The 23,481-nt window shown below is 41.8% G+C and overlaps 1 protein-coding gene across 2 annotated transcripts; it reads right to left on the bottom strand.

The window, feature by feature from the left end:
- Nucleotides 1-2,634: 2,634 nt before the first annotated feature.
- Nucleotides 2,635-20,100, bottom strand: si:dkey-27h10.2. 2 transcript variants are annotated; one of them, XM_035637584.2, is made up of 10 exons: nucleotides 19,928-20,100; nucleotides 18,569-18,778; nucleotides 18,334-18,429; nucleotides 17,431-17,469; nucleotides 17,155-17,231; nucleotides 16,569-16,665; nucleotides 16,390-16,476; nucleotides 13,109-13,354; nucleotides 12,800-12,895; nucleotides 2,635-3,544 (listed from the first exon to the last, which is right to left on the bottom strand). In XM_035637584.2, exons 1-9 carry the CDS (start codon nucleotides 19,959-19,961, stop codon nucleotides 12,843-12,845), a joined length of 939 nt encoding a protein of 312 aa, XP_035493477.2. In that variant the 5' UTR covers nucleotides 19,962-20,100; the 3' UTR covers nucleotides 2,635-3,544; nucleotides 12,800-12,842. The 2 variants fall into 2 exon arrangements, with proteins under 2 accessions (XP_035493477.2, XP_035493476.2); XM_035637583.2 differs by lacking the exon at nucleotides 2,635-3,544 and adding an exon at nucleotides 4,196-4,807.
- Nucleotides 20,101-23,481: the final 3,381 nt, after the last annotated feature.

Here is a 23,481-nt window from a genome sequence, read left to right as displayed (position 1 = left end):
TAGAGCAATGAACAGCAATTTTTCTGGATAATATTTACAAGTGGTTTAAAAGTCCCTTTGTCAGCTATTTACTCTGGTGTGTGATGATTAGTGCACAACTCAGCCTCTTACAACTGTCAGACAAAGGGTGAATTGAAGAAAATATGATTATTATAGACGACTTTGTTCTATTGTGTTAGAGAGAATCTAGATTATACTGTATACATTTTTGCATCAGCATAGATTTAAGGTTCTTACGTTTACTCCTTGAAATATCATCAGTAAACAACAATTAACCAAAAAATTCAAACTTTGTCATAAATAAAATGAGACAATACACATGAGCTGTGTGAAACGATCCTCCACTGGCTTTTGTTTTCTGTTCACGGGTCAGAGTGCCTCTGAGGTCGTGTCAGAGGGACACCTCGGCACCGGAGTGGCCATTAGTCCCGCACGGAGGGACAATAACCTGGCCTCAGCTGGCAGGACAGGTGTAGAGACAAAGTATTTGGTCTCTCACACACAAAACGCAACACAGCCCAAATACTGCTCAAGTGCTCAGTGTTTTTTGAAATGAGTGCTCTTCAAGATGCAGTTACTTAACACACATTGGTCCTGCCGTGGCTAGAATTTAAATCATGCTGTTTCAAATGGAAATACCCTTTCTAATTGAGCCAATGTGCGATTTAAGATATTTGATTCATAATGTTGGGATTTTTTTTTTCCTAAGCCAAAGTAAAAAATCTAAATGTAATTCCAACAATAAAGGTGAAAAATACGATTGCTTCGCTTCTTCTGCAGTAATACTGTCGAAGCACAGCACGGAGACATCAAGCAGTCATACTGGATGCGGTGAGAATGTCAGAATGTGTACTCAGTATGGTGCACAAGGTCATGTTAAGATAAAAATACCTAGTAGCCTTTTATGGATCATCTTTTGAGTTGGGCCTGACACTCGATGAAGTGATCTGTGTGCATTGCTCAAACATTGTCACACATTTCTTTCTCTATTGTGACCCACATTTCTGACATTTTTCCATTTTATGATCAGTGATGTAGTGATGGAACGTTGCCGTACAGAAGGACTTATCTTACAGTCAGTTACATTTTCTTTTACATCTGTAAATGTATCACGTGAAGCCGTCATAGAAAAAAAAAATCCTTTGATCAAAGAGTCTTGAGTGATGAATCTCTAATGCAAGAATGCAAGATTGAAAATGTGTTGAAGGGAAATATCTGCATTGACACCTTTTAGCAACTGATTCATTACATACACAGTTACTATGACAATTTAATTTATGAATTTTTCAAAGAAGTTCCTGTCTTTAGTGGACGCGATAATGCTTTTAGGACAACAGACTCAGTAAACTTCCCCTTAGTGTGGGCCAAATAGCAAACGTGCCATTTCATCCAGGCATTCTGTATCACACTTTTCATTGCTTCCTCTAAATAAATCTTGCCCTCCTCACTTGACCGGCCAAGAATAAAAAGGGGACTCACACCGCCGGGTGTAACTATAGAAACAAACACTGCAATCTTTTTATACTTTGTTATTCTTGGATTTCACTCACATTCCTCCCATGGTGTGTGCTGCTAAATATCAAGACAACAGCAACGTAGATTTGTGTTTGGATCCAAATTCTTTGAGGACAGAGACAGTTCTGATATTGTTTCCTTGGCCATGAACCAAGAGAAATGAAAGTGCCTCTTCAGCTTAAGTACTGTATAAGAGTGTGGGAAAACAGACACTGATTTTGCGTGTTCTTGATCGGCAGCAGGGCATTCATTATGCCATTAGCTTGTCTTTGTCGAATTTATAAAAGAAAGACACAACGTGCCTTTAAGTTAATGAGCTTCTACGGTAAACGGACAGCGGAAGGCTGGGTTGAGGCTGGGTTTAGGCCGGCCCTGCCGCCCATGATCAACTCTTCATCCAGGGGCCAGCTCATGATGACAGCAGGCACTAATGACCTCATGATAGATGGAAAACAAAGACAGGCTAGATCCCATCCCTGTATCCTGAACAGCCACCCAAAGGGAAGACGGGATTTACTTTTCTTCTTTCCTTTCAGTGCAGTTGTTCCGTCTGTCAAGTGGAAACTGTGTTCAAAGATCCAGCTCTCCATCACTCCTCCATTGTTAAGCTCTTCAGAAACCTGTTTCCCTCAAATAACACAGAATGCAAGATCTTAAGCAAACACCTGCGTTTTCGTGTTAAAAAAGAGATTAGGTGTGAAATTAATAGAGATCATTTGTTATAATAATGAGACAGTTTGGTTGAGTTATTGGTGTCAAAAATGCATCAGGAAATATGACTTAATGGACTTAAATCATTCTAACATTCCACAGAGTCGCTTCAGAGATCATTCTTCACATTCTAAGCGAGTCCTTTGCGTTTATCGCTCCAGAACATCTCGACCATTCACACAGCTGACAAACAGCTGTCCAGCTGTGCCGGACACGCGTAGATGAGTATCAGTGTAAGTGTTTGTGTGTATGTGTGTGTGTGTGTGTATGTGTGTACCTGGAAACAATACAGAAGGTCAACCGTTTGTTGAATGAACACTAACTGTCCTCTTCTCGCATGTTGCTCATCCTCTCTCTTGAATGAACTACATGACAAAAACAAGATGGTTCCCAGGAATAACAGAAAGGTTGGTACATAGATCATTTGTCTTTAATGGATAGTGACAGTGGAGATATATATGGAAGCTTTAACAGAGAGAAAGAACATGCATCAAATGACATGCATCAAACTAAGGACGTGATTTGGAATTATTCATTTCGATTTTTTTATGTTGTATAAATGCAAAATAATCTTGATCATGTAACCCCACTGAGTGATTTCATACTTTAAACCAAGAAACATAATTAAAGGTGTTTTTTATGGAAATGCACTGTTCTATATATGTAAGTTTATTGTCTTTGCACTGTACATACATATGGGTTTTCTTGCTGTATTCAAATGTCTCTTGCAAAAGAGATGTTAATCTCTTCAAGATTACGTGATTAAATAAAGGTTACGCAGAAAAAAAAATTAAAGGACCAACGGGAGAATGTGTGAAGTCGCTCCGGAAAGTGAGCTTTGATATCAGAGAGGTCGCTCACCCCCAATAAACTCCTTGTCTCCTTAGAATAGCCAAAGAAGATTGCCCTCACATTTTCTTTGCTCCAGCGCTACTCGCTAGCATCCTAATCATCCGGGCTGTTGTAAATATACACAGTGTATTAATAGAGGATACTGAGACCTGAGACATTTGGATCCAGTTCCGGGGAGGAAGAGGCTTGTGTTCTGCTGCACTGGGTGGTTTGGTGCAGGGTGTCCATGACTGCGGTCAGGTTTGAGGGGGTAAGGGCACAAATTTTAGAACCGCTCCTGCCGTCACTGCTGCGCCGCAGGCTCAGTGCAACATTTCATCTGCTTAATGGTGGATTAAAGCATCCTGCGGGCAGATTGATATAGGCCGGCCCGGCGCTATCACTTGTCTTTAAAGGAGAGCAGAAGCCCATGGAAACAGGCTGGATATAGCAGCTGGATCAGACCCAAACACTGGGCAACACACCACTGTAGATGGAAATAATAAAAATATTATTTGGCTCATGAAATTAAATAGAAATCTATATATATACATATAGTCTGTTTCTTTAGTGATGAGCTCAAATGCCACACATCAATAAAGTGAGTTTTATTGTCTACTAAATGGGAAATAGATATTCTATCCTACTCGCACTGACATATCTAATACATTGCATCATAAAAATATTATTCTTCCTCCACCCAAGTCTCTGTTAAAGTTTTTAATTAGCACCAGTAATGATGTATCTACACATTTACACCTAGACAACACTGGTTCCAAAAGGAGAAACCATGCGACGGACCCAGGAATGTGTGCAGCACAATGTCGGGGGGGATTCCTGTCTTTTCACACTGTCACTTTGAACTCAGTGTGTTTGCACCTGGAGCTCCTGTTCGCACTCACAGTTAAAACAAGTGCGGGGCTATCTGAAGAACAGTTTGTAAAAGTCAGCAGGGGAGCAGCAGAGATATAGTATGTCATACTTAACAAATGGCAATTGAGCAATTTTTCTTTTTTTTCAGGTTAAGGAAGACACGAGAAATATCAAGTCTTACTTACCACAGGGTCAATCTTGGTTCTGAGGCCAAAACCACTATCTGTTACTAACTGCTGTCTAATGGTCAATAAGGCCGTAAAGATATGGGACATAGTTTGATTTAATAAAATGAAATGACCTTCACATCTTAGCAATTTTTCAGCATAACAGAACATTTACTACTGAAGAGCATGGAAAAGCAAAATGCAACAAAAAATGAAAAAAGAATTAATCAAAATAAAATTGAATTATAAATTTACACAGAAGATTTACTTAAATATGATAATTATAAACTTTCTTTGTATCTATTATTTGTATGATACTCGTATGATACAAATGCATACAAAAAACCTTCACGGATATTTTTTTATAAAGTGTAAAAATGTGTAAAGAAAAGTAAGTACTTTTGTGGATATCTTGGGGAAGGGGCAGTGAATATAGCTTGCAAATGCTTGTATTTACTCATATAACAACATGAATTCATTTACATTGCTAACCATCAATAGGATCATCAGTAACAATTTAAAAATCTTTTATACGTACTGCAAAAGTGTACCAAAATATTAACAGGTAGTCTGTAGATCCAGTAAAGGCACTGTTCAAAAGATGAGCTCAGCATTTAATTTGGAAAACACATTAGTTTAGGAAGGCAACAGCCAATTGAAATTTTCAAACAGTATGAAAAGAAGTGTCCTTCATTCATCTTTTCTTCAATCTGAGAGAGAGAGAGAGAGAGAGAGAGAGAGAGAGAGAGAGAGAGAGAGAGAGAGAGAGAGAGAGAGAGAGAGAGAAAAAAGGGGAACAGATCATTAAAGACAATATATTTTGTCCCACAGTCCCGGGTCCTGCAATCACCTGCTTTTTCCACTTGTAACTTCTGCTTTGGCCAAGTTTATGTGGCCTTTGCCACGAACTTTGACCTCTACGGCGAAACATCTGTTTGAGGGAAAGGATAGCTGACATAATCCCACTGCAAATCTATTGATGTGATTTACGCGTAGCTATGAAGCAGCTGCATAAATATTTTGGGTTTCATCGAAAATATTTGACTAGTTATTTGTGTCAACGGTCGTTTTACACCAGGTGCTTGAAGACAGTGGCGGATGCTTTCGACAGGGTTTTGAGAACGCAGATATTTTCCCACTTTGACAATCGCTCCAACCCAGTTGTACCTGTCAATGAGGTGTTTTGTTCTCAAAGACTCACCAACTCAAATTTGACCTGAGTTAATCTGAACCAAATCCTATATAGAGAGTTTGGTTTTAGACCAGTAATGTGACTACTGAGGCTCAGGTTGCAGGTGAGACTCCACATTGATCTAAGTCTATGCGGCAGAGCTGAGTTGAGCCACAGGGACAGATAGGGATCTGTGGAGACCAGTAAGCCACCATAGTGAAACCTGGCCGCTGAAAGACCAAGCATTCCAAGGGGGATTTGGGAGTGTGGAAGAAAAATTCTCAACTGAATCCCCTGCGTGTTCATCCCTTTCAGTCACACACAAAGAGAAAATCCACAAAACTCACATTGTTTTACCCTATTTTGGGGGGAAAATTGTGACTTTGTGGATACTTTTATTGAGGGTAAGTCCTTTTGTCCTGTTAAATGTTGCTTTTGAAGGAAACATGACGTTTCTAATAGCCCTTTGTGGAGAGTAAAAAACCTTAATTTGATATTTAACTATTTTAAATTCCCATTAAAATCTTCACTCGTAACACTGCTGAATGTGTGACAGGGCGTTGGTGCACAGCTGAACATAAAGTCACGTGTTACTGAACTGATCTTGTAAGCATTTTTTGTGAAGAGTGTCTTTAGGGTTACTGACATGAAATATTATAACATATGGAAATATTATAACATATGGAAATATTAAACTTATAAGACATAAAAACTTGGAATTATTCAAGCAATGCAGAAACATAATACTCAGAATAAGTCAGTGACAAGTAACTGGACTGGGTCTGAATTTATGGGGATCTTAGTATTGTGCTGTATAAAAACACATATTATACATATTTTACACTTGTTGTCTGGCTTCGCTGTCAGATTTCAGGAAAAAAATCCTGGTTGTTTCATTTTTCAACATCAAAAAACTCATCCCCCAAAGCATTAGAAAGGAAACTTTTTACAAACTCTTCATTCAGCATCATCTGAGGTTCTAACTCTGTGTGAATGATGAGAGACAGAGATGTAATAAAGCCACGATGGGACTCTGACAGTTTGACACTGCCCGAGGAATGTGGACCTGATGCCAGAGTGCAACAGCAGCAGGTGAATGAAGGCCCGTCTGTAAGGAGGCCTCAACAGGCCTGATCACAGCAACTGCACAAAGTCAGGACAGGAATGTTTCAACCAGCCTGGAGGAGGAGGAGAGCAGGAGAAAAGCAGCCTGGCTTTCAGTATAGACCTTTTTGCACAGCAGCCATTTTGACGTGTGTCAAAAGGTAAAAACAGAGTCTTAATTAAAGGGATAGTTCAGTGATTTTGAAGTGGGGTTGGATGAGTTACTTATGGACATGGTGATCAGCGATGTCATTTAACGGAGTTTGGAGGGGACACTTTTCGGTGATCCCCTCTGAAACAGTGGGACTTTGACTTACGCTACTTCCATTTCCCCTCCAAACTCCGTTAAATGACATCGCTGATCACCATGTCCATAAGGTAACATACTAACTATGTATAAGTAACTCATACAACCCCACTTCAAAATCACTGAACTATCCCTTTAATGTGATTAATAACACCTGTTTTCATCTGCTATTCGTGTCAAAATGGCGGCTGTGCTTCATTGGTCGGTCAAACAGTTGTTTGGTCCACTACTTTTGTTCCGGACTTAATCTTGACAAGAATGGGCCGGATTGTATAATAATAACTGCAGTAAAACTCAGACCATACATTTGATGCCATCATCGGGTAACATTCATATCAGCCTCGGACATAGCTCGGGTTTAACAGGTTAGCCTGTTAACAAGCTTAGCTAAGCTAAGCTAGCACAACTGGTTACCTTATGTTATCTTCTGAACAACAGTTGACATCATCGTCATCATTGTTCATGCTAACATTTAGCACCTTATAAGTACACACCATACAGAGTTGTCAGCATGTGGTTACTGTCTCTGGCACTGTGACTATCTTTGATAATGTATATGTCCACTGTCTGTCTGCATATGTTGTGTCTATTTGTTGTTGTCCTTGCAATCCTATATGTTGTGTGTTATATATTACTGCACATTTGGAGTATGGGGAAACGCAATTTTAATCCTCTGTGTGACGACTGTTGCATTGTTTTGATTAGTAATAAAGTTCACTTTGACTTTGACTTTGACTACAGCAGTTTAGGTGATTTATGAACACTTAAGATTTCAATTCTGACAAATACCTTGCTCAGAGATTGTAAATACACATCTATGCAGACAACCTTCATTTATTTTACAACCTAAATGAACCTAAATTGACCTGTTTCCTTCTTTGGTTTTTATTTTTGTACGGCGCTCACATAGCTGTACACACATTTTTGGGTGAAGTGACAGCAGGAGAGCAGTGAATTCTTCAAAGTCATCAATATAATGAAAGCATTTACCTAATCCTGTCCCCAGGGAATCAGCAAACAAAAACTAAAATCCTTGCGTAGCAGTGACTATGACAAATTTCTAAACTGCAGTAAGTTGTCATTACTTCAACGTAAACTGGACGGCTGTTTCCTCGTTACAGGAGGTGAATTACCAATGAGAACAAAGCATCAGTTGCTAGGCAGAGTAGAGGTAGCTCGGTCGATAGATCACAAAATGTCAAAGGTGTGATTGTTAACAACTTAACCCATGATGAGCTCTCATTATAGAAATATATTTGTGTGTCCTCTACAAATTGTTTTCATGTTACCCCCTTGTTTCCTTTGTAGAGAGTCGTGTAGAGTGAAACATGCAGCGCTAAACAAAGCCAAATAATTGTTTTGTGGGCCGCATGCCAAATGTATCAACTGAAGTACAAAGGGAGAATTGAAATGTCTATGGTGTAAATAGGGAAGGTGAAGGCTTGGTATACTTGGACATCTCCTTAAATTAAAGAATATCAGTCGGGGCATCAAGGGAGAAATCCTTTACGAGAATACTTTTGTGCTTTTTAAAGCCTATTGGCTTAGTCATTAGTTAACAAATCTACAAATGGTTTACGGACCGATAAATCTTTATAAACCATAACATAGAACAACTTTTGGCCAAGTTGTGGATTGGATCGGGTTCCAACATGATAAGTTGATTTATTAGCTCTTATAAGCATTAGGAAGGTTTTCACTCTGTGAAACTTCTTGTAGACAGAACGCTTATAATAAACATAAAAATAGAAATTACAGACTCACGTCTCTTTATCAACAGCTTTCTAATGTTTATATGTGTACAATAAATTAATTAATTGCTCATGAAAATTATGTATTAAACATTAATTAAGACATAAGTTAGGGTGATACCCTTTCTTCTAAACACACTTGATGATGTTTTATAATAATTTGATATTTGTTTCCTGTTTTCACAGATGAGCCGCAGGATGAAAAACAGTATGTTTGAATATTAAAATAATTTGAATTAGATATGTGAGGGAGAATTGATGCTCTGGTTAGCTTGTCACGTCTGCGTCTATGTTTTCCTCACAAATATTGTTTTTAATGTGTTTCAGGTTCTGTCATGTGCAGTGCTCTTGTTGAAATGTATCCTGGTTTGAGCTTCACATCACAGCAGCCGCTACACATCCAATTCTGCAGAGACTTGCTCAATGACAGGCAAAGAATGTGAGCCAGTTGACTCTGACATTGAGGACACATTATTCACTGCGAGCCCTTTAATTTGGACTGTCTGACCTATGACCTTTGAAAAGGACAAACCAGAACCTCTTCAGGTCAAGGGACTAAAGGAGGAAAGGGACAAGACCCGGGGTTTTGATGAATAGGCCTAACGCAGGAAGCTGACATGCGAGGTTAATACACGGGGTGCATACAGACACAAAGGGAGGTTTCAATCTGTCGTACATGAGTCAAGACGGCCCCAACGAAAATGTGGATTCTTTTTCCAAAAAAATGTTTCCCAACAAAATGGAATGGTGAAAAAAATCGTAATACATAATCATAAGTCTTAGACCTTGTTACCTCAACTGACTCGTGCAATCTGTGCAAATAGCTGTATTGCTGTCTGACGGTAGATCATTTACTAAAACTGTAAGAAAGTAGTCTGTCCTGTGACCGCACTCTTCCCCTTGCAGAAAATGAACAAAAACAATTGTTAAGATGTTTCAAGTTGGTCCCTGGGTAGAAAAACCACCACAAATCATAACTCAAAGGTGATGGAAAGCAATGACCTGTTCATCTCAAGTATTTAAAATTTCTCATAATACCCACACAAGTGACAGCATGTAAAACAATTCTTGTGCAAGACCTTCTGGTATAAGCTGTCAAACATGCTATTGATATGGCTGGAAGTGAAGATGCCCGAGGTTTGAGATGAAAAATGTCCCTCTGCAAAAGACCCTAGAATGTGAGAACGTGTATCTTTGAATCCCTTTCTGAAATAACGTGTGTCGTCTTTTGATTGGAACCACTTGAAACAAACAAAGTTCCACTGAAAATCCGTTGATCTTCAAATTATAAAGGGATTTTTGGGTAGGGATTAGACTCTGAGAAAGTATTCTGTAGCTCGCCAGAGTATGACACAATGAACACACACATGAAAACGCAAAACAAGCAAATAACGCAATTCGGGAAACTCTTTACTCATTCCCACCTGGGATGGGAAGTGATGAGCAAGCTGGAAACTGAGGTTGAATGGCTGTTTGCAAAACTGCGCCGGTGGATAATGGATTTGAAGTGACAGGTCATAAACTAAACCAGCATAATTAGACCTGGGACTTCACAGTGTTATTTTCCAGTCAGAGTTCGTCTTTCATGTTTGATGGCTAATGTTGGCGGAAAATGTCTGTCCCGTCTGGGATGAATATTTCACAGCGAGGAGGAGGGAAGGGAAAGAGAGCGACAGACTGAGAATTAACTGTGTGAGACCAACGAGGCTGGTCGTCGGCCCAAAGCAGCTTGTTTTATTTGCAGCGTCTCTCATTGGAAGGAGCTGCTGCTGCTGGTTCAGAGGCAGGTCACAAAGACGAGGTGGGTATAGGAACTGCGGCTGAAGAGCGTTGTTTTTCTCTCAAGAGCCTTTGTGTGTGGCTTCAGGAGAATAAATGGTTTGACAACCATTAACCGTTGGTTGACAACCAGCAAAATGTTAACATACTCCTTTTTTTGGGGGGGGGGGGGGGGGGGGGGTGTTGCTTCTTTCTCCCTCTCCCCAAATCGTGTATGCGGTGAATGCATGATCTTTATCTCAGTAATGACAAGTGAGGGGAGGCTTCCTGCTCGTGAGTTTTGATGTGGTTGAGACTGGCAGGTAGAGCATTACACCTGGGCAGCTTTACAGAAGGGAGGGACTGTCGGAAAAAAGGGCAAGCTGACACCCCCTTCACACTACAAGAAGAAGAAAACAGCTGGCGGAGGACGGTTCTGCCCCTTCCTCCAGACACTTCCTACCGCAAACCACCGAGTTTGGGTCGAAGAAAAATCGGAGGATGAAAACTTTGCAGTTGCAGAGTGGTGAAGATAGCAATTACACCCGCGTCATTAAAGGGCTACACCTGCAGAACATGCTGCAGATGCAGTTTTGAGGCTGATGATGGTGGAAGTGTTCATGTTCAGAGGGAACTTTAGTCTTTATCCCTTTGGGTTCATTATCTTTTTCCTCATATCCTTAAAAAAGTTTTAAAAAATGGGGAAGTTTTGAGGTTGAAGTTGATTGGGTTTAAGTATACGTTGTTTTCTTTTCTTGAAATTTAACTTTGTTGTTTATTTAGTCATAAATGTTTAAAGTGATGAACAAATGCTTGACATATAAAGGGAAATTACGCTGTAGATGAATTCCTGAAAATGCAGAAGCTGAGCTGTTTGTAATGCAACTCGCACATCCTAAAATATTAATGTTATTATTAAATAATATCAAGTCATTTGCAGGAATACAAATGACCCTTTTTGGACAAACTAAAAGATACATATACTGTATATGATAATAAATCTGTCAGGGATCGGTTCCCTTTCACACCCCGTCGACAAATTAGGAACTGTGCACCAAACAAATGGGAGCAGGTGGACAAGCTGATTGTTTCGCCCAACAATTGAGGTAAGTTTGTTTTGAAACCGGGCCCCTATGAGGTCAAGGCATGCTTTTGTTGGAAGAGGTGAGACGCTGACAAATTAGGTCGACCCGATCGTCTTCAAGGTGAGGGTGAGATGGTGGTTTTGGTTAAAGGCTAGTGAAGTCAGCACATTATGATGGTTACTTCCTCACCTGATGCAGAGTTGATCGGCGCTAAGAGCTCAGAGTATAGGTATGAAAAAAAAGATCTACCATAAACGGACTTAATCAAGAAAGAGATGAAATGGTTAAAGCCTTACGTAGCTAACGGTCAGTACAAACATTTTTTGTTTGTTTTGATTGATTTATATTTAACATTTTCTAAAAGGATTTTTTGGGACACCTGAATAGAACAGATTCATCTTCAATGTTTATTAATCGTGCCTGTTTGTCCTTTCAATGACAAGTCCAAATGTCTGCTGTGAAAAAGGCCTATTTGAAAACAGATTCCAGTGACAAATCACACATCACACTATCCCATTAGATTCCATAGTTCGCTATGATGTTTTTCAGTTCATTGTTTAAGTTGTCCCCTGCCTTTGTGGACTGGTACATTATTGACAGAGGCAGTATGGAACTGGAACAGATTACACCTGCTGAAATGGGGATGCTTGGGATTTCTGAAGCTGGCGTGTTTTTGTGAGAACGGAGATGATCCGTGACTGCGAACACAAAGCTCCTGAGCGGTCAGCTTTTAAGATGTGAGCTTATCATCAGCTGTTAAGAGCAGCGCGAATTCCTCGGGCCCTCGGGCATTCGGCCCCCGGCGGTCACTGAGCGGACAGGAAGCGGGAGGGAGTGCAGGTGCAGATGTGGGCCTCACATCCTGAAGCACGTGATGATAAGACTGAGAGGGCCCATGTTACTACTCGTACTCGCTTTTTCATAATTATTTTGGGGGCGCAGGCCTATAAATGACCATGAAGTGTGAGTCTTTGGTCATGTGATAATGATGATGGAGGCCGTGTGATGCAGTTGAGTTAATTACAAGAATGAAAGCAATTAAAACTAAGTTTGGAATAATGATATACTGTGTGTCACTGTCTCTTGTAATGAGGCTCAGTTTTGGATGTAGCTTCCATATTGTTATTCATTTATTATGAACTACTGGACACTAGGCTAACAATGTGATTTACAATTCTTGGGGACAAGCAGATTTCTTCACCATTTTAAATGATAATGATAATGACTCATCTATTTTTTATTTAAACAGCACTATAAAAAAGAACCATTTCACTACCTTTCGTGAAAAAATGCAAATTGTTTCTGGCTTCTGCTGCAGATACTAAATCATTACAGACGGACGGACGTGCAGAAAGATGGACATATTGATGACTATATCCCCGTGCATTATTTGCTGGGGGTATGATTCAGGACGGGAGGCTATAAGCACTCCCAGTGGTCCTATGTAGTGTGCTGCCTTGCAGTTTGGGAGGTGGACGTCTGTCCTTTATCGGATCGGAGGAGTAAATTCGGCCACTTTGTCTTACCAAGTTTTTTGAGCTACAGGACAAGAGCAGCGAGGCAATGATGTCACACTGGGCAGTTGAGGGGAACGTCCCAGAAGCTGTTGCTGGAATGCAGATCTGCCCAAAAGACAAAAGGAGTGAATTATGATGTTTAATACGTAAAACCATGTGAACACAGTAAAGGAGCTGTCACTGTCCCTATTCTGTCAAAATAAACCCCCAAACAGGGCTGGAGTAAATGTTTCACGTCTACTGTACTGTAGACATACAGTATAATCCGTGGACGTGTATGTAGACTGTCTATGTGAGGCTACATTTCAAAATACCAACCTCGCTTCTGACTGAAGTCAGCATTGTTGCTGTTGTTCTCGTTTGTCTCTTTCAGCGATTCCACTGAGGTCTTGTTGGAGTCGGCGCCTTCGTCGTCAGTTTTCTCCTCCCCGCTGGGCTGCACAGGTGCAGGAGGACTCTGCTCCACGACGTCCTCATTGGGTTCGTCCTCAGTGCTGTCTGGAGAAGGTGCCGGAGCTGCTGCAGACTCAGCGCTGGCTTCAGCAACAGACCCATCAGCCTCAGCTGTGAAGGACAAAAAAAAAATAGAGCAAACCATAAAGATTTGTCAGTGGCTCTCGAGAATATTGATGCCGCTCTCTATTCTGTGTCTAGTTAACATCACGAATGTGAATCAGAACAACATGTGGACGAATTGAAGCAACACACAGGGCTGAGTTCTATTGAGATATATTGGAAAAAATCAACAGTCACGAAACTGCAATTTGTATGGTCTCGCAATAAATCAATTGTGTAACGTTGTTGAGACATTTCCCTTTCATCCGAGGCTTCTGTGACGCTGCGGCTTGGCTGTTCAGGTCAGTCTATTCTGTGTTTAGCTGCCACATAATAACAGTATTTTCACTTATATAGCCTGGGGTGGTTTTGCTCTCTCTGACAGCGAGGGGGGGGGGGGGGGTTCTCTTGGGCAAAGGCATGTGAGGGGGCCACCATGTTGGTAATGAGGCGGCTGATTACTGGCCAGGTCCTAATGAGCTACAACCAGGCAGCTGTTGGAGACTGTGGGAAAGTAGGGCGGCCCCGTCATTATCTGACCCAGGGTTAGGTGGAGGGAAAGCGGAGATGAAGGGGAGACGAAGGTGACCGTTGTTCAACACAACATAATTCTGCCATGACTGAGCAGGCTCCTCAGGCGGCATTCCAACCTCCAGAAAATCATCAGGTCCGTCCGGTTTACGGCCCGACGACTGCTCTTTGTTACAGGTGGACTGTCCACCCGATTGTCGGCTCAGCATTCTCGTTTCATTCCATATGCCGGGACTGGAAACGGACAAAAACCTGCGTGTGCACCTTGAAAGGGATCTGCTTTGTTCTTCAGCGCGTCAGTGACGCAGTTTTCTTGGCTTCACTGGGTGGACTGTACTTATTGGTGTGTCACCGTTATCATCCTCACCCAAGTCTCTCTGATGAAAGAGGTTGTTTTTTTTGATGTATCAATTAAAGAAACACAAAGAAGAGTTACTGAGACTCAATTCACAGGAAGTGACAAATCAGATTTCTGATGATTTTATCTGCATCCATCTTGATATCTGACTAACAATTGACTACGTTTTGCCTCTTTTTTCACTTCAGTATCCTTTGCCATAAAACACCCATGTTGTCCATCCATCCGTCATCTATACTACTTATCCTACAAGCGTCACAGGGGGCTGGAGCAAATCCCAGCTGACATTGAACGAGAGGCGGGGTACACCCTGGACGGGTCGCCAGTCCATCACAGGGCCAACATACAGAGACACACAACCATTCTCACTCACATTCACACCTATGGTCAATTTTGAGTCTTGATATCAAAAAAACCTAAACTCAATCTGCATGTCTTTGGACTGTGGGAGGAGGCCAAAGTACCTGCGGACACTGGGAGAAGATGCAAACTGCACTAAGACAAGATCCTGGCCAATCAGGAGTCAAACCAAGAGGTTTGCTGTGAGGCAACAGTGCTAACCACAGTACCACTGTGATGCCGATGCCAAGCTTCTGAGAATTGCTCACATCTTCTAGTTACCTCAAACCGTTTTCCATTATTGCCCTGAGTTACTTTCGTCATCAGTGAGCCCTGTGAAGTTCATTTTCTACCCTCATCACGAGAGTAGGACTAAGTGAGGTCAAGGGAGTGGCTTGTTGTTAAGCAGAGTTGTGCTTATTTCCTGTCTTGTGCAGTAAATGGACATTTCAACTAGGTGCTGTAAACGATAAGCTTTGGGTGGAATTAGAGTTTTTTCTAAACCATAATTTGTCAAGAGTCTGTCCTTCAGTAACTCGGTAGCACTTGAGATAAAACAAGTGAGTCTGAGTGCACTGGACAAGTAGTCGTCATCAGATAAATCTTTCTGCATTCAAATTTAAGCACAACAGCAGCAACCAACCCAGGGGCATTATTAGAAATGTGGATCTCCACTTGCTCTGACTGCCGGTAGGGTTTCAATATTTCTTTCCCATGAGAGGAAGAGATCCATTTGAAAGGTAGCTGCTTTTTAAAGCGGCCATCAGCACTGTCCATTTTAACAAAGTGTGGCTCAAGGCAAAGAGGCAGGCCCGGACATGACTGCACCCCGTACCTTTCAATGTGGATAGACCTCTGACCCAACAGAAAACAATTCATTCATGCTCAAAAAGAAAATGAAAATGTCAAGACAATAAGAAGCATGAATCAAGTTGTTTTCAGTTTTTGGATTGTGCCCATTGTACTATATGTCACCAATCTTATAATTAAAAAATGTAGCATAAAAACATACAACTCGCGGAAGAAGCAATCCTCACATTCATAAATATTATGAAGTCTGAGGTAATCAGAATCTGAATTATCCAGAATAACTCTCACTCTTACTAGATTGTAAAATGACAGGGTCAATGGGATTTCGGCTGCAGTCAAGGCACACTGCGTTGCTTTGTGATGTGCTGACTTGGCTTCCATGTCCATCAAGTGGTGGACTTAAGTACTGCAGGTCACATTGAAAAAAATTTCCTCCCTTCATAAAAAGAAACTGTCAGCTGTGCACACAGTTTCCCTCCACAGACATTTCAAAAGTTTCAGTGGAAGTCCGTAACCGATTTTTGCCTTTACACAAGCTCCTTGTGCTCTGTGTGAGTGCGGTTGCATAATGTCTAATTTCCTTCCTTTAAAATCCACATGAACTGTTCACAATAACATGACACACACTGTGGTGTTGTATCTGACAAAGTGGTTCAACATACAGTATGGTAAAAAACATATTTTTTAAAAATAATTTGTATTAGTATTATTTTGTTAGGTCAGTGCCTGTAGAGAAGTAAACGCACTTTCCGTTCAAGTTTAAATATTCTGTATGCTGTACCTGCCGGAATCTGTACTAGTGTCAGAGTCGATATAGTGTCACGCACTGTACTTCTTTTTTTCACTTTGACCGATCTTGAGAAAGGGGAAAGAAAGCAATCAGCTCACACAACACGTTTAAACTCACGCCTAAAACAGGTGACCTGTGCCTATTTCTCTGAGCTCCATTGATACAGCAGGAAAACAACAACAAAAAAATACTGATCAGTCACAGGTTTGCTCTCACTTGTCTGTTCCGCTTGTGCTGCAGGTGTTGCCTCCGGTTCTTGAGGCTCTTTCGTGGCAGTTTCTGCACTTCCAAAAGTTTGCAGACCTAAAATAAAAATGTACAGCGATCAGTGTTTGAGTGCATCAGTGGTCAAGGACAAATACGTTCACTGCTGTCCGCGGGAGAGTTGGACTGACCATTCTGAGAAACAGTGTCAGCGGGCATCTGGGGATCCACAATGCTGAGAGGGATGTTGGCTTCATCTTGTCTGGATGTGAAGTCAACAGAGTATCGCTGTAGGAAGAGGAGATTCAGAAACACACACGAGCCGCACAACATTCAATGTGACACTTGATTGATCCCCGCTGTCGTATGCAAGTGCACAATATGAAGCTGCGGCCCGCAGAACATTAGCTCCGCCCATATCTTATAGACAGAAGGCGGGGGGGGGGGGGGGGGGGTAGAAACTTGCCTGGTTCTGTCCACATGTGAGTAAACCACCCTACCGGCACCTCTACTGCTCACTACACTTTACATCTTGTTTGTTTAATCCATACAAAAACTGAAATGTAATGGCAACCATGTCCTGGTTGTACAGATTAATGCAACTTGTTTGAATCGATTGAATGAACTAGAAGTAATAAGTCAAACGGTGTGTTTCAGAGGTGTTGCTATGCACAGTTTCAGCCTGCTCCAACTAAACTGTGGGCTGTTGCTAATGACAATCAACGGTAACTATTCCCGTTCTGTGGTAGACGTAGAAATCCCCTGATGCCTACTTACTCTTCCTCTTTTCCGCACAATGTAGTAGATAACTCCAAATGCAAGAGCCACGATGATGACCAGGAGGATGATAATACCTGAAGGAGCGACAGGGTCATGTTAGTAAAGACGAAGCCATCTCTCACACTGTGGCTAAGCAATGCGGCTCCAAAACAAAGACATATATCTATCATCTATGCCTAAGCCTACTACAACTTGAAATATACATTGTGCATTGTACATTTAATACAATTGGAAATGTTCTGGGCGGCTGGGCCACATTAGAATATGACTCACCGGTGGTGTTTCCTGCGGATCGTGGCCTGGGGGTCACTGCTGTTATAGAAATACAGTATTATTTTTTAGAGACGCAGTTTTTTTCGTGAAATAAATAAACCTACCAACAACTTATTAATATTGCCCGTTTTAAAGCCGCAAGGCTGACTTCTATGTCGACTGGGGGGCAGCAGAGCAAGCTGAATACACAGCAGTGAAATATAACTTTGTGTTGGCGATCCTTTGCCTGATACGTCTAGACATTGATTTACAGATGTGTTTCTATAGCCACCTGATGAGTGTAGCTAAGTTCATTATTCATTTTCCTCAGTCTCCTCCAACTGCTCAGGGTAACACCCGGTTTATTAGCTGTTAAATGCTCTACTGTGTTCACCGGTAGTTGCTAACGGTCTGTTGGTCCTAACTGTACATGGCAGGTAGTGTGGCGTTGGATTATTATTACAGCCTTTTCACTCAAAGTAGCTGCCTGACAGGGCCAGAGGTTGATGAGAAATGTGAGAATGAATCTAAACAGTAAAAGTGCACATTGTAAAACCAAGACAATTAACTGAGAGATGCCGAAAACCTCTGTGGAGCTGAGAACTGAGTATAGGTTGATCATTTCCTGTGGGTTGGTCAATGAAAGCAGCATCTTAAACAATAATGACACATTGCCTAGTCTCTTGATACACAATCTTTCATTGTATTATATTAAATGTTTTTGATTCAACGAGTGTGAAATAAAGGAGGTGCTGCTCGCTCATAGTGGGTCGTGTTAAATATCTTTTTAGACGTACCATTCATTCCTTTTACTGTAATTGCACATCATTTTTTATATTGTACATTGAGTCCATAATGTAAAAAAAAAAGTCACAAAAACTAAATCTGTAGAATGCGCTTCATTCATCTGCAGTCTCAACTCACTTTTGTCTTTTTCTTTGTCATTTGCAGATGTGGTTCTGAATGGACCAGTGGGTTTACGTGTGGCCAAGTCTTTGCCACCTTTAGTAGTTTCACCCCCTGAATCAGAGAAACACGAGAATACACAAGAAAACCAAGAAGCAGGAATGCCTGGTCATGAATAGATTCGATTTTTGGTGAATACAACATTTACAACGTGTACATACCAGGCCACAATAGTTCAGATAATGGTTCTCACCTTTCTGGTTTGTTGTTGAGGCCATGGTGGTGCTGTTGATGTTGTCTGTGATGTTCATGTTACTTGTGATATTGGAGACACTGGTGGTGGAGGGTACAGTGGTAGATTTATAGTTGTTCCTGTCGAACAACTGGTCGTCAAATTCCCATGTAACTGTGGACCCACTATTTGTTGTTGTCTCATCTCCTATGGCCGAAGCCAAAACCAAACCTGCGGGAAAGGATACAACCATTTTCAACACCATCGGTGAACACAAAAAAACCTTGGCTACTTTTTTGTGGTTATAATCAAGTTAAGATTCGACAAACTCAACCAACAAGTTCCCCAACCTGAGCCATAGTTCATGTTGGACTATCATATCCGATAGCTACATCGGATTTGACCATATAGGACCATCTCCTGAAATGGTAACCCTATGGCGGCACGCATACTGGACCTCATGTTGTCAAGAATAAAAATGTAGTTTAGCTCGTGGAATGGTCATGTTTGGGTCAAAGTAAGTCTTTCGTTATGGATGGACAACCATCGACGTCACGATTGTAATGATAAAGTCGTAGTTAAGGCTGGGGAATGGTCATGGTTAAAAGAAACTGAAATTGGTTTCGAACAGGAAATGAAAAGCAGTTTCAAATGTCAAAGTCCATGTCAAAGTCCAGTGCTTTGTGGTTGCATCCATCACCCCTAAACCTCCACCCAACAGCTGTTGGGAGAAGTTTGCCTTCAGGGCCTTCTGCTCGAGAGCTTAACTGGAAGACGCTTAAGTTTAAGTTGCAGTTTAGGCAACAAAGCTTGTTGGTTGGGTTTAGGAAAATGTCACGATTTGGGTTGAAAGTAAACTCTTTAACAACATTAAACATGAGCAAAGGCGTTTCGGCAGAAAGCCTTTAGGATAAACTTCTGCATGTGCTACCTGACGTGCACTTTGTCACTCTGTATACAACGCGAACAACTAAAGGTATTTATGGGTCACAATAAGCTGCGAGCACAGATGACCTATGGGCTTGGTTGTTTTTTTTTACAGGGGGGGGGTCTTCTGTGAAACCATGGATTAACAAATTTTCCGACCCTCACAGGAGCTTTTTTAACTGAGAACAGAAAAGGGAACCAGCCATGCAAGTACTTTATTTCGAGGTGTGGCACCGTTTGCCTAATTATGCGTTTCTCGTACAATATAGCTCATACCAATCTGATTTGCATTTTTAATCATCAATAATCATCTTAAAAAATACATTATTGTTCACATTGAAGTTCTGGCTCATTATTACAACCTGCAGTAAATTATCTGAAAAACAGAAAGAACCTTTGGGCGACTTCATCAATACATTTCAATGGTAAACACAAGGATATAAGTAGCCTTACCCATGATAAAGAAGGAAGGATCAATCAATTCCATCGTGCGCTTGTTTGATGGCAGCAACAGTCTAGATGTATGTTTTTATCAAAGCTCTACACCCCGAGATGATGCTGTCATTCGCTTCGTCTTACTCAGTGCTTCACAGTATTGCTCGCATCTAAGAAAACCAAAAAAAAGAGGATCAATGCTTGTAGCCACTACAGGATGTACAATGTTGCTTAAAATGTTGTGAAAGGAAATACGCAGTGCGAACTCTGCTGCGGTAGTCTCCTCTCGCTACACAGCAATGTGAGGTAGCAGATGTTCATTGCTCACAAAACATTTATGTGATGGTTCGAGGTGAATCTCAAGATGATTGATCGACTGAACGAGATGGAACATTGGTACCAACTTTAACTGTTCACTTTAATGTGAAAGCAAAAATGTTATTTTCCTGGGATCAATTTGTCTCAACATAAAGGTATGATTACCAATTGTATTTTGTTTTCTATTGAGAAACTGATAGTGTTCACCAATTTTATCATTATTGTCACTACTATTTTCTACTCACTAGATGTCGCTGTGACTATGGGGAAAAATGCCAGACAGGCATGAGACAGTTGCTCCTCTCTTCTTGTTGAGTGTATGACTATCTTAAACTACATTTATTTCCTGTCTGAGGTGCTGAAGAAGAAGAAAAGAATAAGGAATTGAGATACAAAAGCTTCATAAAATACAGCAATCATGTATTTTAATGGCAAAGACATTGACAAAGTCAATGAATTGGCAACTATTTTTGACAACAGCATAATAATTGCGCTGATTTTATCAAGCAAAAATGTCAAATTTTCACTGGTGGCAGCTTCTCAAACATGATGACATGTGAATCTTTGGGCAACCAAAACATTTGAAAACATCTTCTTGGTCTCTGGGGAATTAAGGTAAGTATTTGTCACAATTTTCTTTCACTGTACCAAATAGTTGAATGAAATGATGGGCATATGAATCAATCAGGAAAAAGTCATCAGTTGCGAACCTGAAATTATAGTGTGTAACTCTCACTTTACTGTCAGCATGACTTGCCTTGTGTGGGTGGAGTTGTATGTGTGTGCAGCGTTGTAGGTTCATCTATTACTGTTTATTTCCCCCATGCCAGTGGTAATCAGCGGCAGGATTAGTGTGAACTGCCACCCAGTCACTGGCAGGCTCCACGTGGGCCAACGCAGGCCCCCTTTGCCGAGCGGCCTGACCGGGGCCTGTGCGGGACCTGCTCGCAGTGAGGAGGAACTGGGAGTCCACTAATCCTGAAGAAAGACCCCTGTCTGGCTTCCTCTCTGGGCCACCTATCACCATATCAGAGAGCTTGGCCCAGTGGATGAGCTAATGAGCACCGAGAGGAGAGGACGGGACAGGAGAGGAGGGGAGGGGAGGGGAGAGGAGAGGAGAGGACGGGACAGGAGAGGAGGGGAGGGGAGAGGAGAGGAGAGGAGAGGAGAGGACGGGAAGGGAGGGGAGAGGAGGGGAGGGGAGGGGAGGGGAGAGGAGAGTGTGTTACTCTGTGTATGTGTGTGAGAGAGACACAGAGAGGGGAGAGAGCTGGACCACCCACCCGGAGGATTCAGAGGCACAGGATTCACAGCCCATTCTGTTGACCTGCCACACCGCCCCAGCTCTGGGCAAGGCCCTCCCCAATTGTTCCGCCTGCTAACATGAGGAGGGGGGTTAGACAAGGGGGAATGGGGGTGGACGAGCAGTAAACAGTGGGCTGAGCTTCTCCCCTTCAGCGCACAAAGGGGCTGAATTGTGTCGGGACTGGAGCACTTTTTAGAGTGGCCCTGCCATGGGGCCTGAATGAAACATCTGTGGAGGCTGAGCCCGAGGGAGAAAATGCTATTTTGCTGTTCAACCACACTGACAACCTGTTTTCTCTTTCTTCAAATCCCCCCCCTCCCTCAAACACACACACACACACACACACACACACACACACACACACACACACACACACACACACACACACACACACACACACACACACACACTCACACATCACCACCACCCTCACTGTTTCTATTTCTCCCTTGGCCTTGTAAAACTATTCATACTGTATACTCACATTTGCCAAGCAAGTAACAGAGTGGCAACAGTGAAAGGGGGGAATTCAAAGTTTGTTTGAGGATACAGTCAACTGGAAACTTAATTTTTACACATTTCCCCCCATATTCTTATGAACTTTTTTCAATTCTGTTGAATTCAGCTATGCTTTATTTCACCATGAAAATTCACTCCGTATCAATACTTATTTCCAGGGTTTCCTTGAAACATTTATTGAAAATAAACATTCCCAATGTCAAATGTAGGCAAGTGATGGTTTAGTTGAAGAATTAATGAACAAGCGTCAAATTTAATACATTTTTGAATGAAGACAAGCAGGGAAAAAGTGAAAATATTAAACAAAACAATATCATATTTTCCAAAATCTGATTTTGTACCCTAAAGTATGAGCGGATTACAACCTGGGTTTGCTGAGAGCTCGTTGTGGTGTTTATGATCTAAAGCACTTCATTTGGAGGTAAAACTGAGAGTCAGTGCATCCAAAAATATAATTTTAAAGATTGTCAACTGTGAGAAGAACATTCAAAGTTGAAAGAAGGAGTCAGTGTGCAATCTGTGATGGATGTTTACAGCATTTGGTTCACAATTTGGCCGATTGCTTTATTTTCTCCTCCAGCTAAGTTCAGCTAACCCGAGGGCACGTGTCCGTCGGACTGCATGCCTTTCTTGGCCCACTGAGTTTCTATTTAACAACATTGCTGCCTTCACAGTTAACTAATGAAAGCAGTGGCAATGGTGGTCAGAACATGCATGCAGCTTATGGCTCTCTTCTTTACTTCCTCAAGAGTGCAGGCTGCAGGTAGATGGTGTTCTTTCCTCAGATGGACACAGTGAATACAGTAGCATATGGAGGTTATCACGAGTGTCAGCCTCCAGAGAGAGCCGGGAGTACATCCATCCATCAACATCACCTCTGTAACCCCCTCCACCCTTTCTGTGAAAGAACCCCCCACACTCCTGCTTCTCCACCATATGCAGCTCAAAGAGAGAGAGAGAGAGAGAGAGAGAGAGAGAGAGAGAGAGCGAGAGAGAGAGAGACCGACCACTGAGACATTTCAGTTTAATTGAAGGGGAAACAAAGATCACTGCTTACTTCCTGGTCACCCATTTTCTTTAATCAATTTCCTCCCTTTGGTCCTATATCATCTGTAATTACTCTCCCTTTCCCGCCCCTTGTGGGAGCAAAGGTCCTCGCACACACACGCACACACACACACATACACACACACACACACACACACACACACACTTATTGTAAACCCCCTACCGTAAGCAGGGAATACATTCGGCATCAGCACTCGTTGCCCCCCTTTGGCTCCTCTAGCCTGAACAATGGAGAAGACCCACTGGCTCCAGAGCCCCACCAGGCAACCCCTGACCCTGCCCACCGACTCTACTAAACCCCTACACACACACACACACACACACACACACACACACACACTGGTTCATGGGCTATTCTCTT

This window comes from Scophthalmus maximus, chromosome 8, assembly GCF_022379125.1.
Source record: "Scophthalmus maximus strain ysfricsl-2021 chromosome 8, ASM2237912v1, whole genome shotgun sequence".
NCBI classification, from domain to species: Eukaryota; Metazoa; Chordata; class Actinopteri; order Pleuronectiformes; family Scophthalmidae; genus Scophthalmus; species Scophthalmus maximus.
The sequence above is the reverse complement of the archived record's forward strand: the minus strand, read 5'-3'. Positions and strand labels throughout refer to the sequence as shown.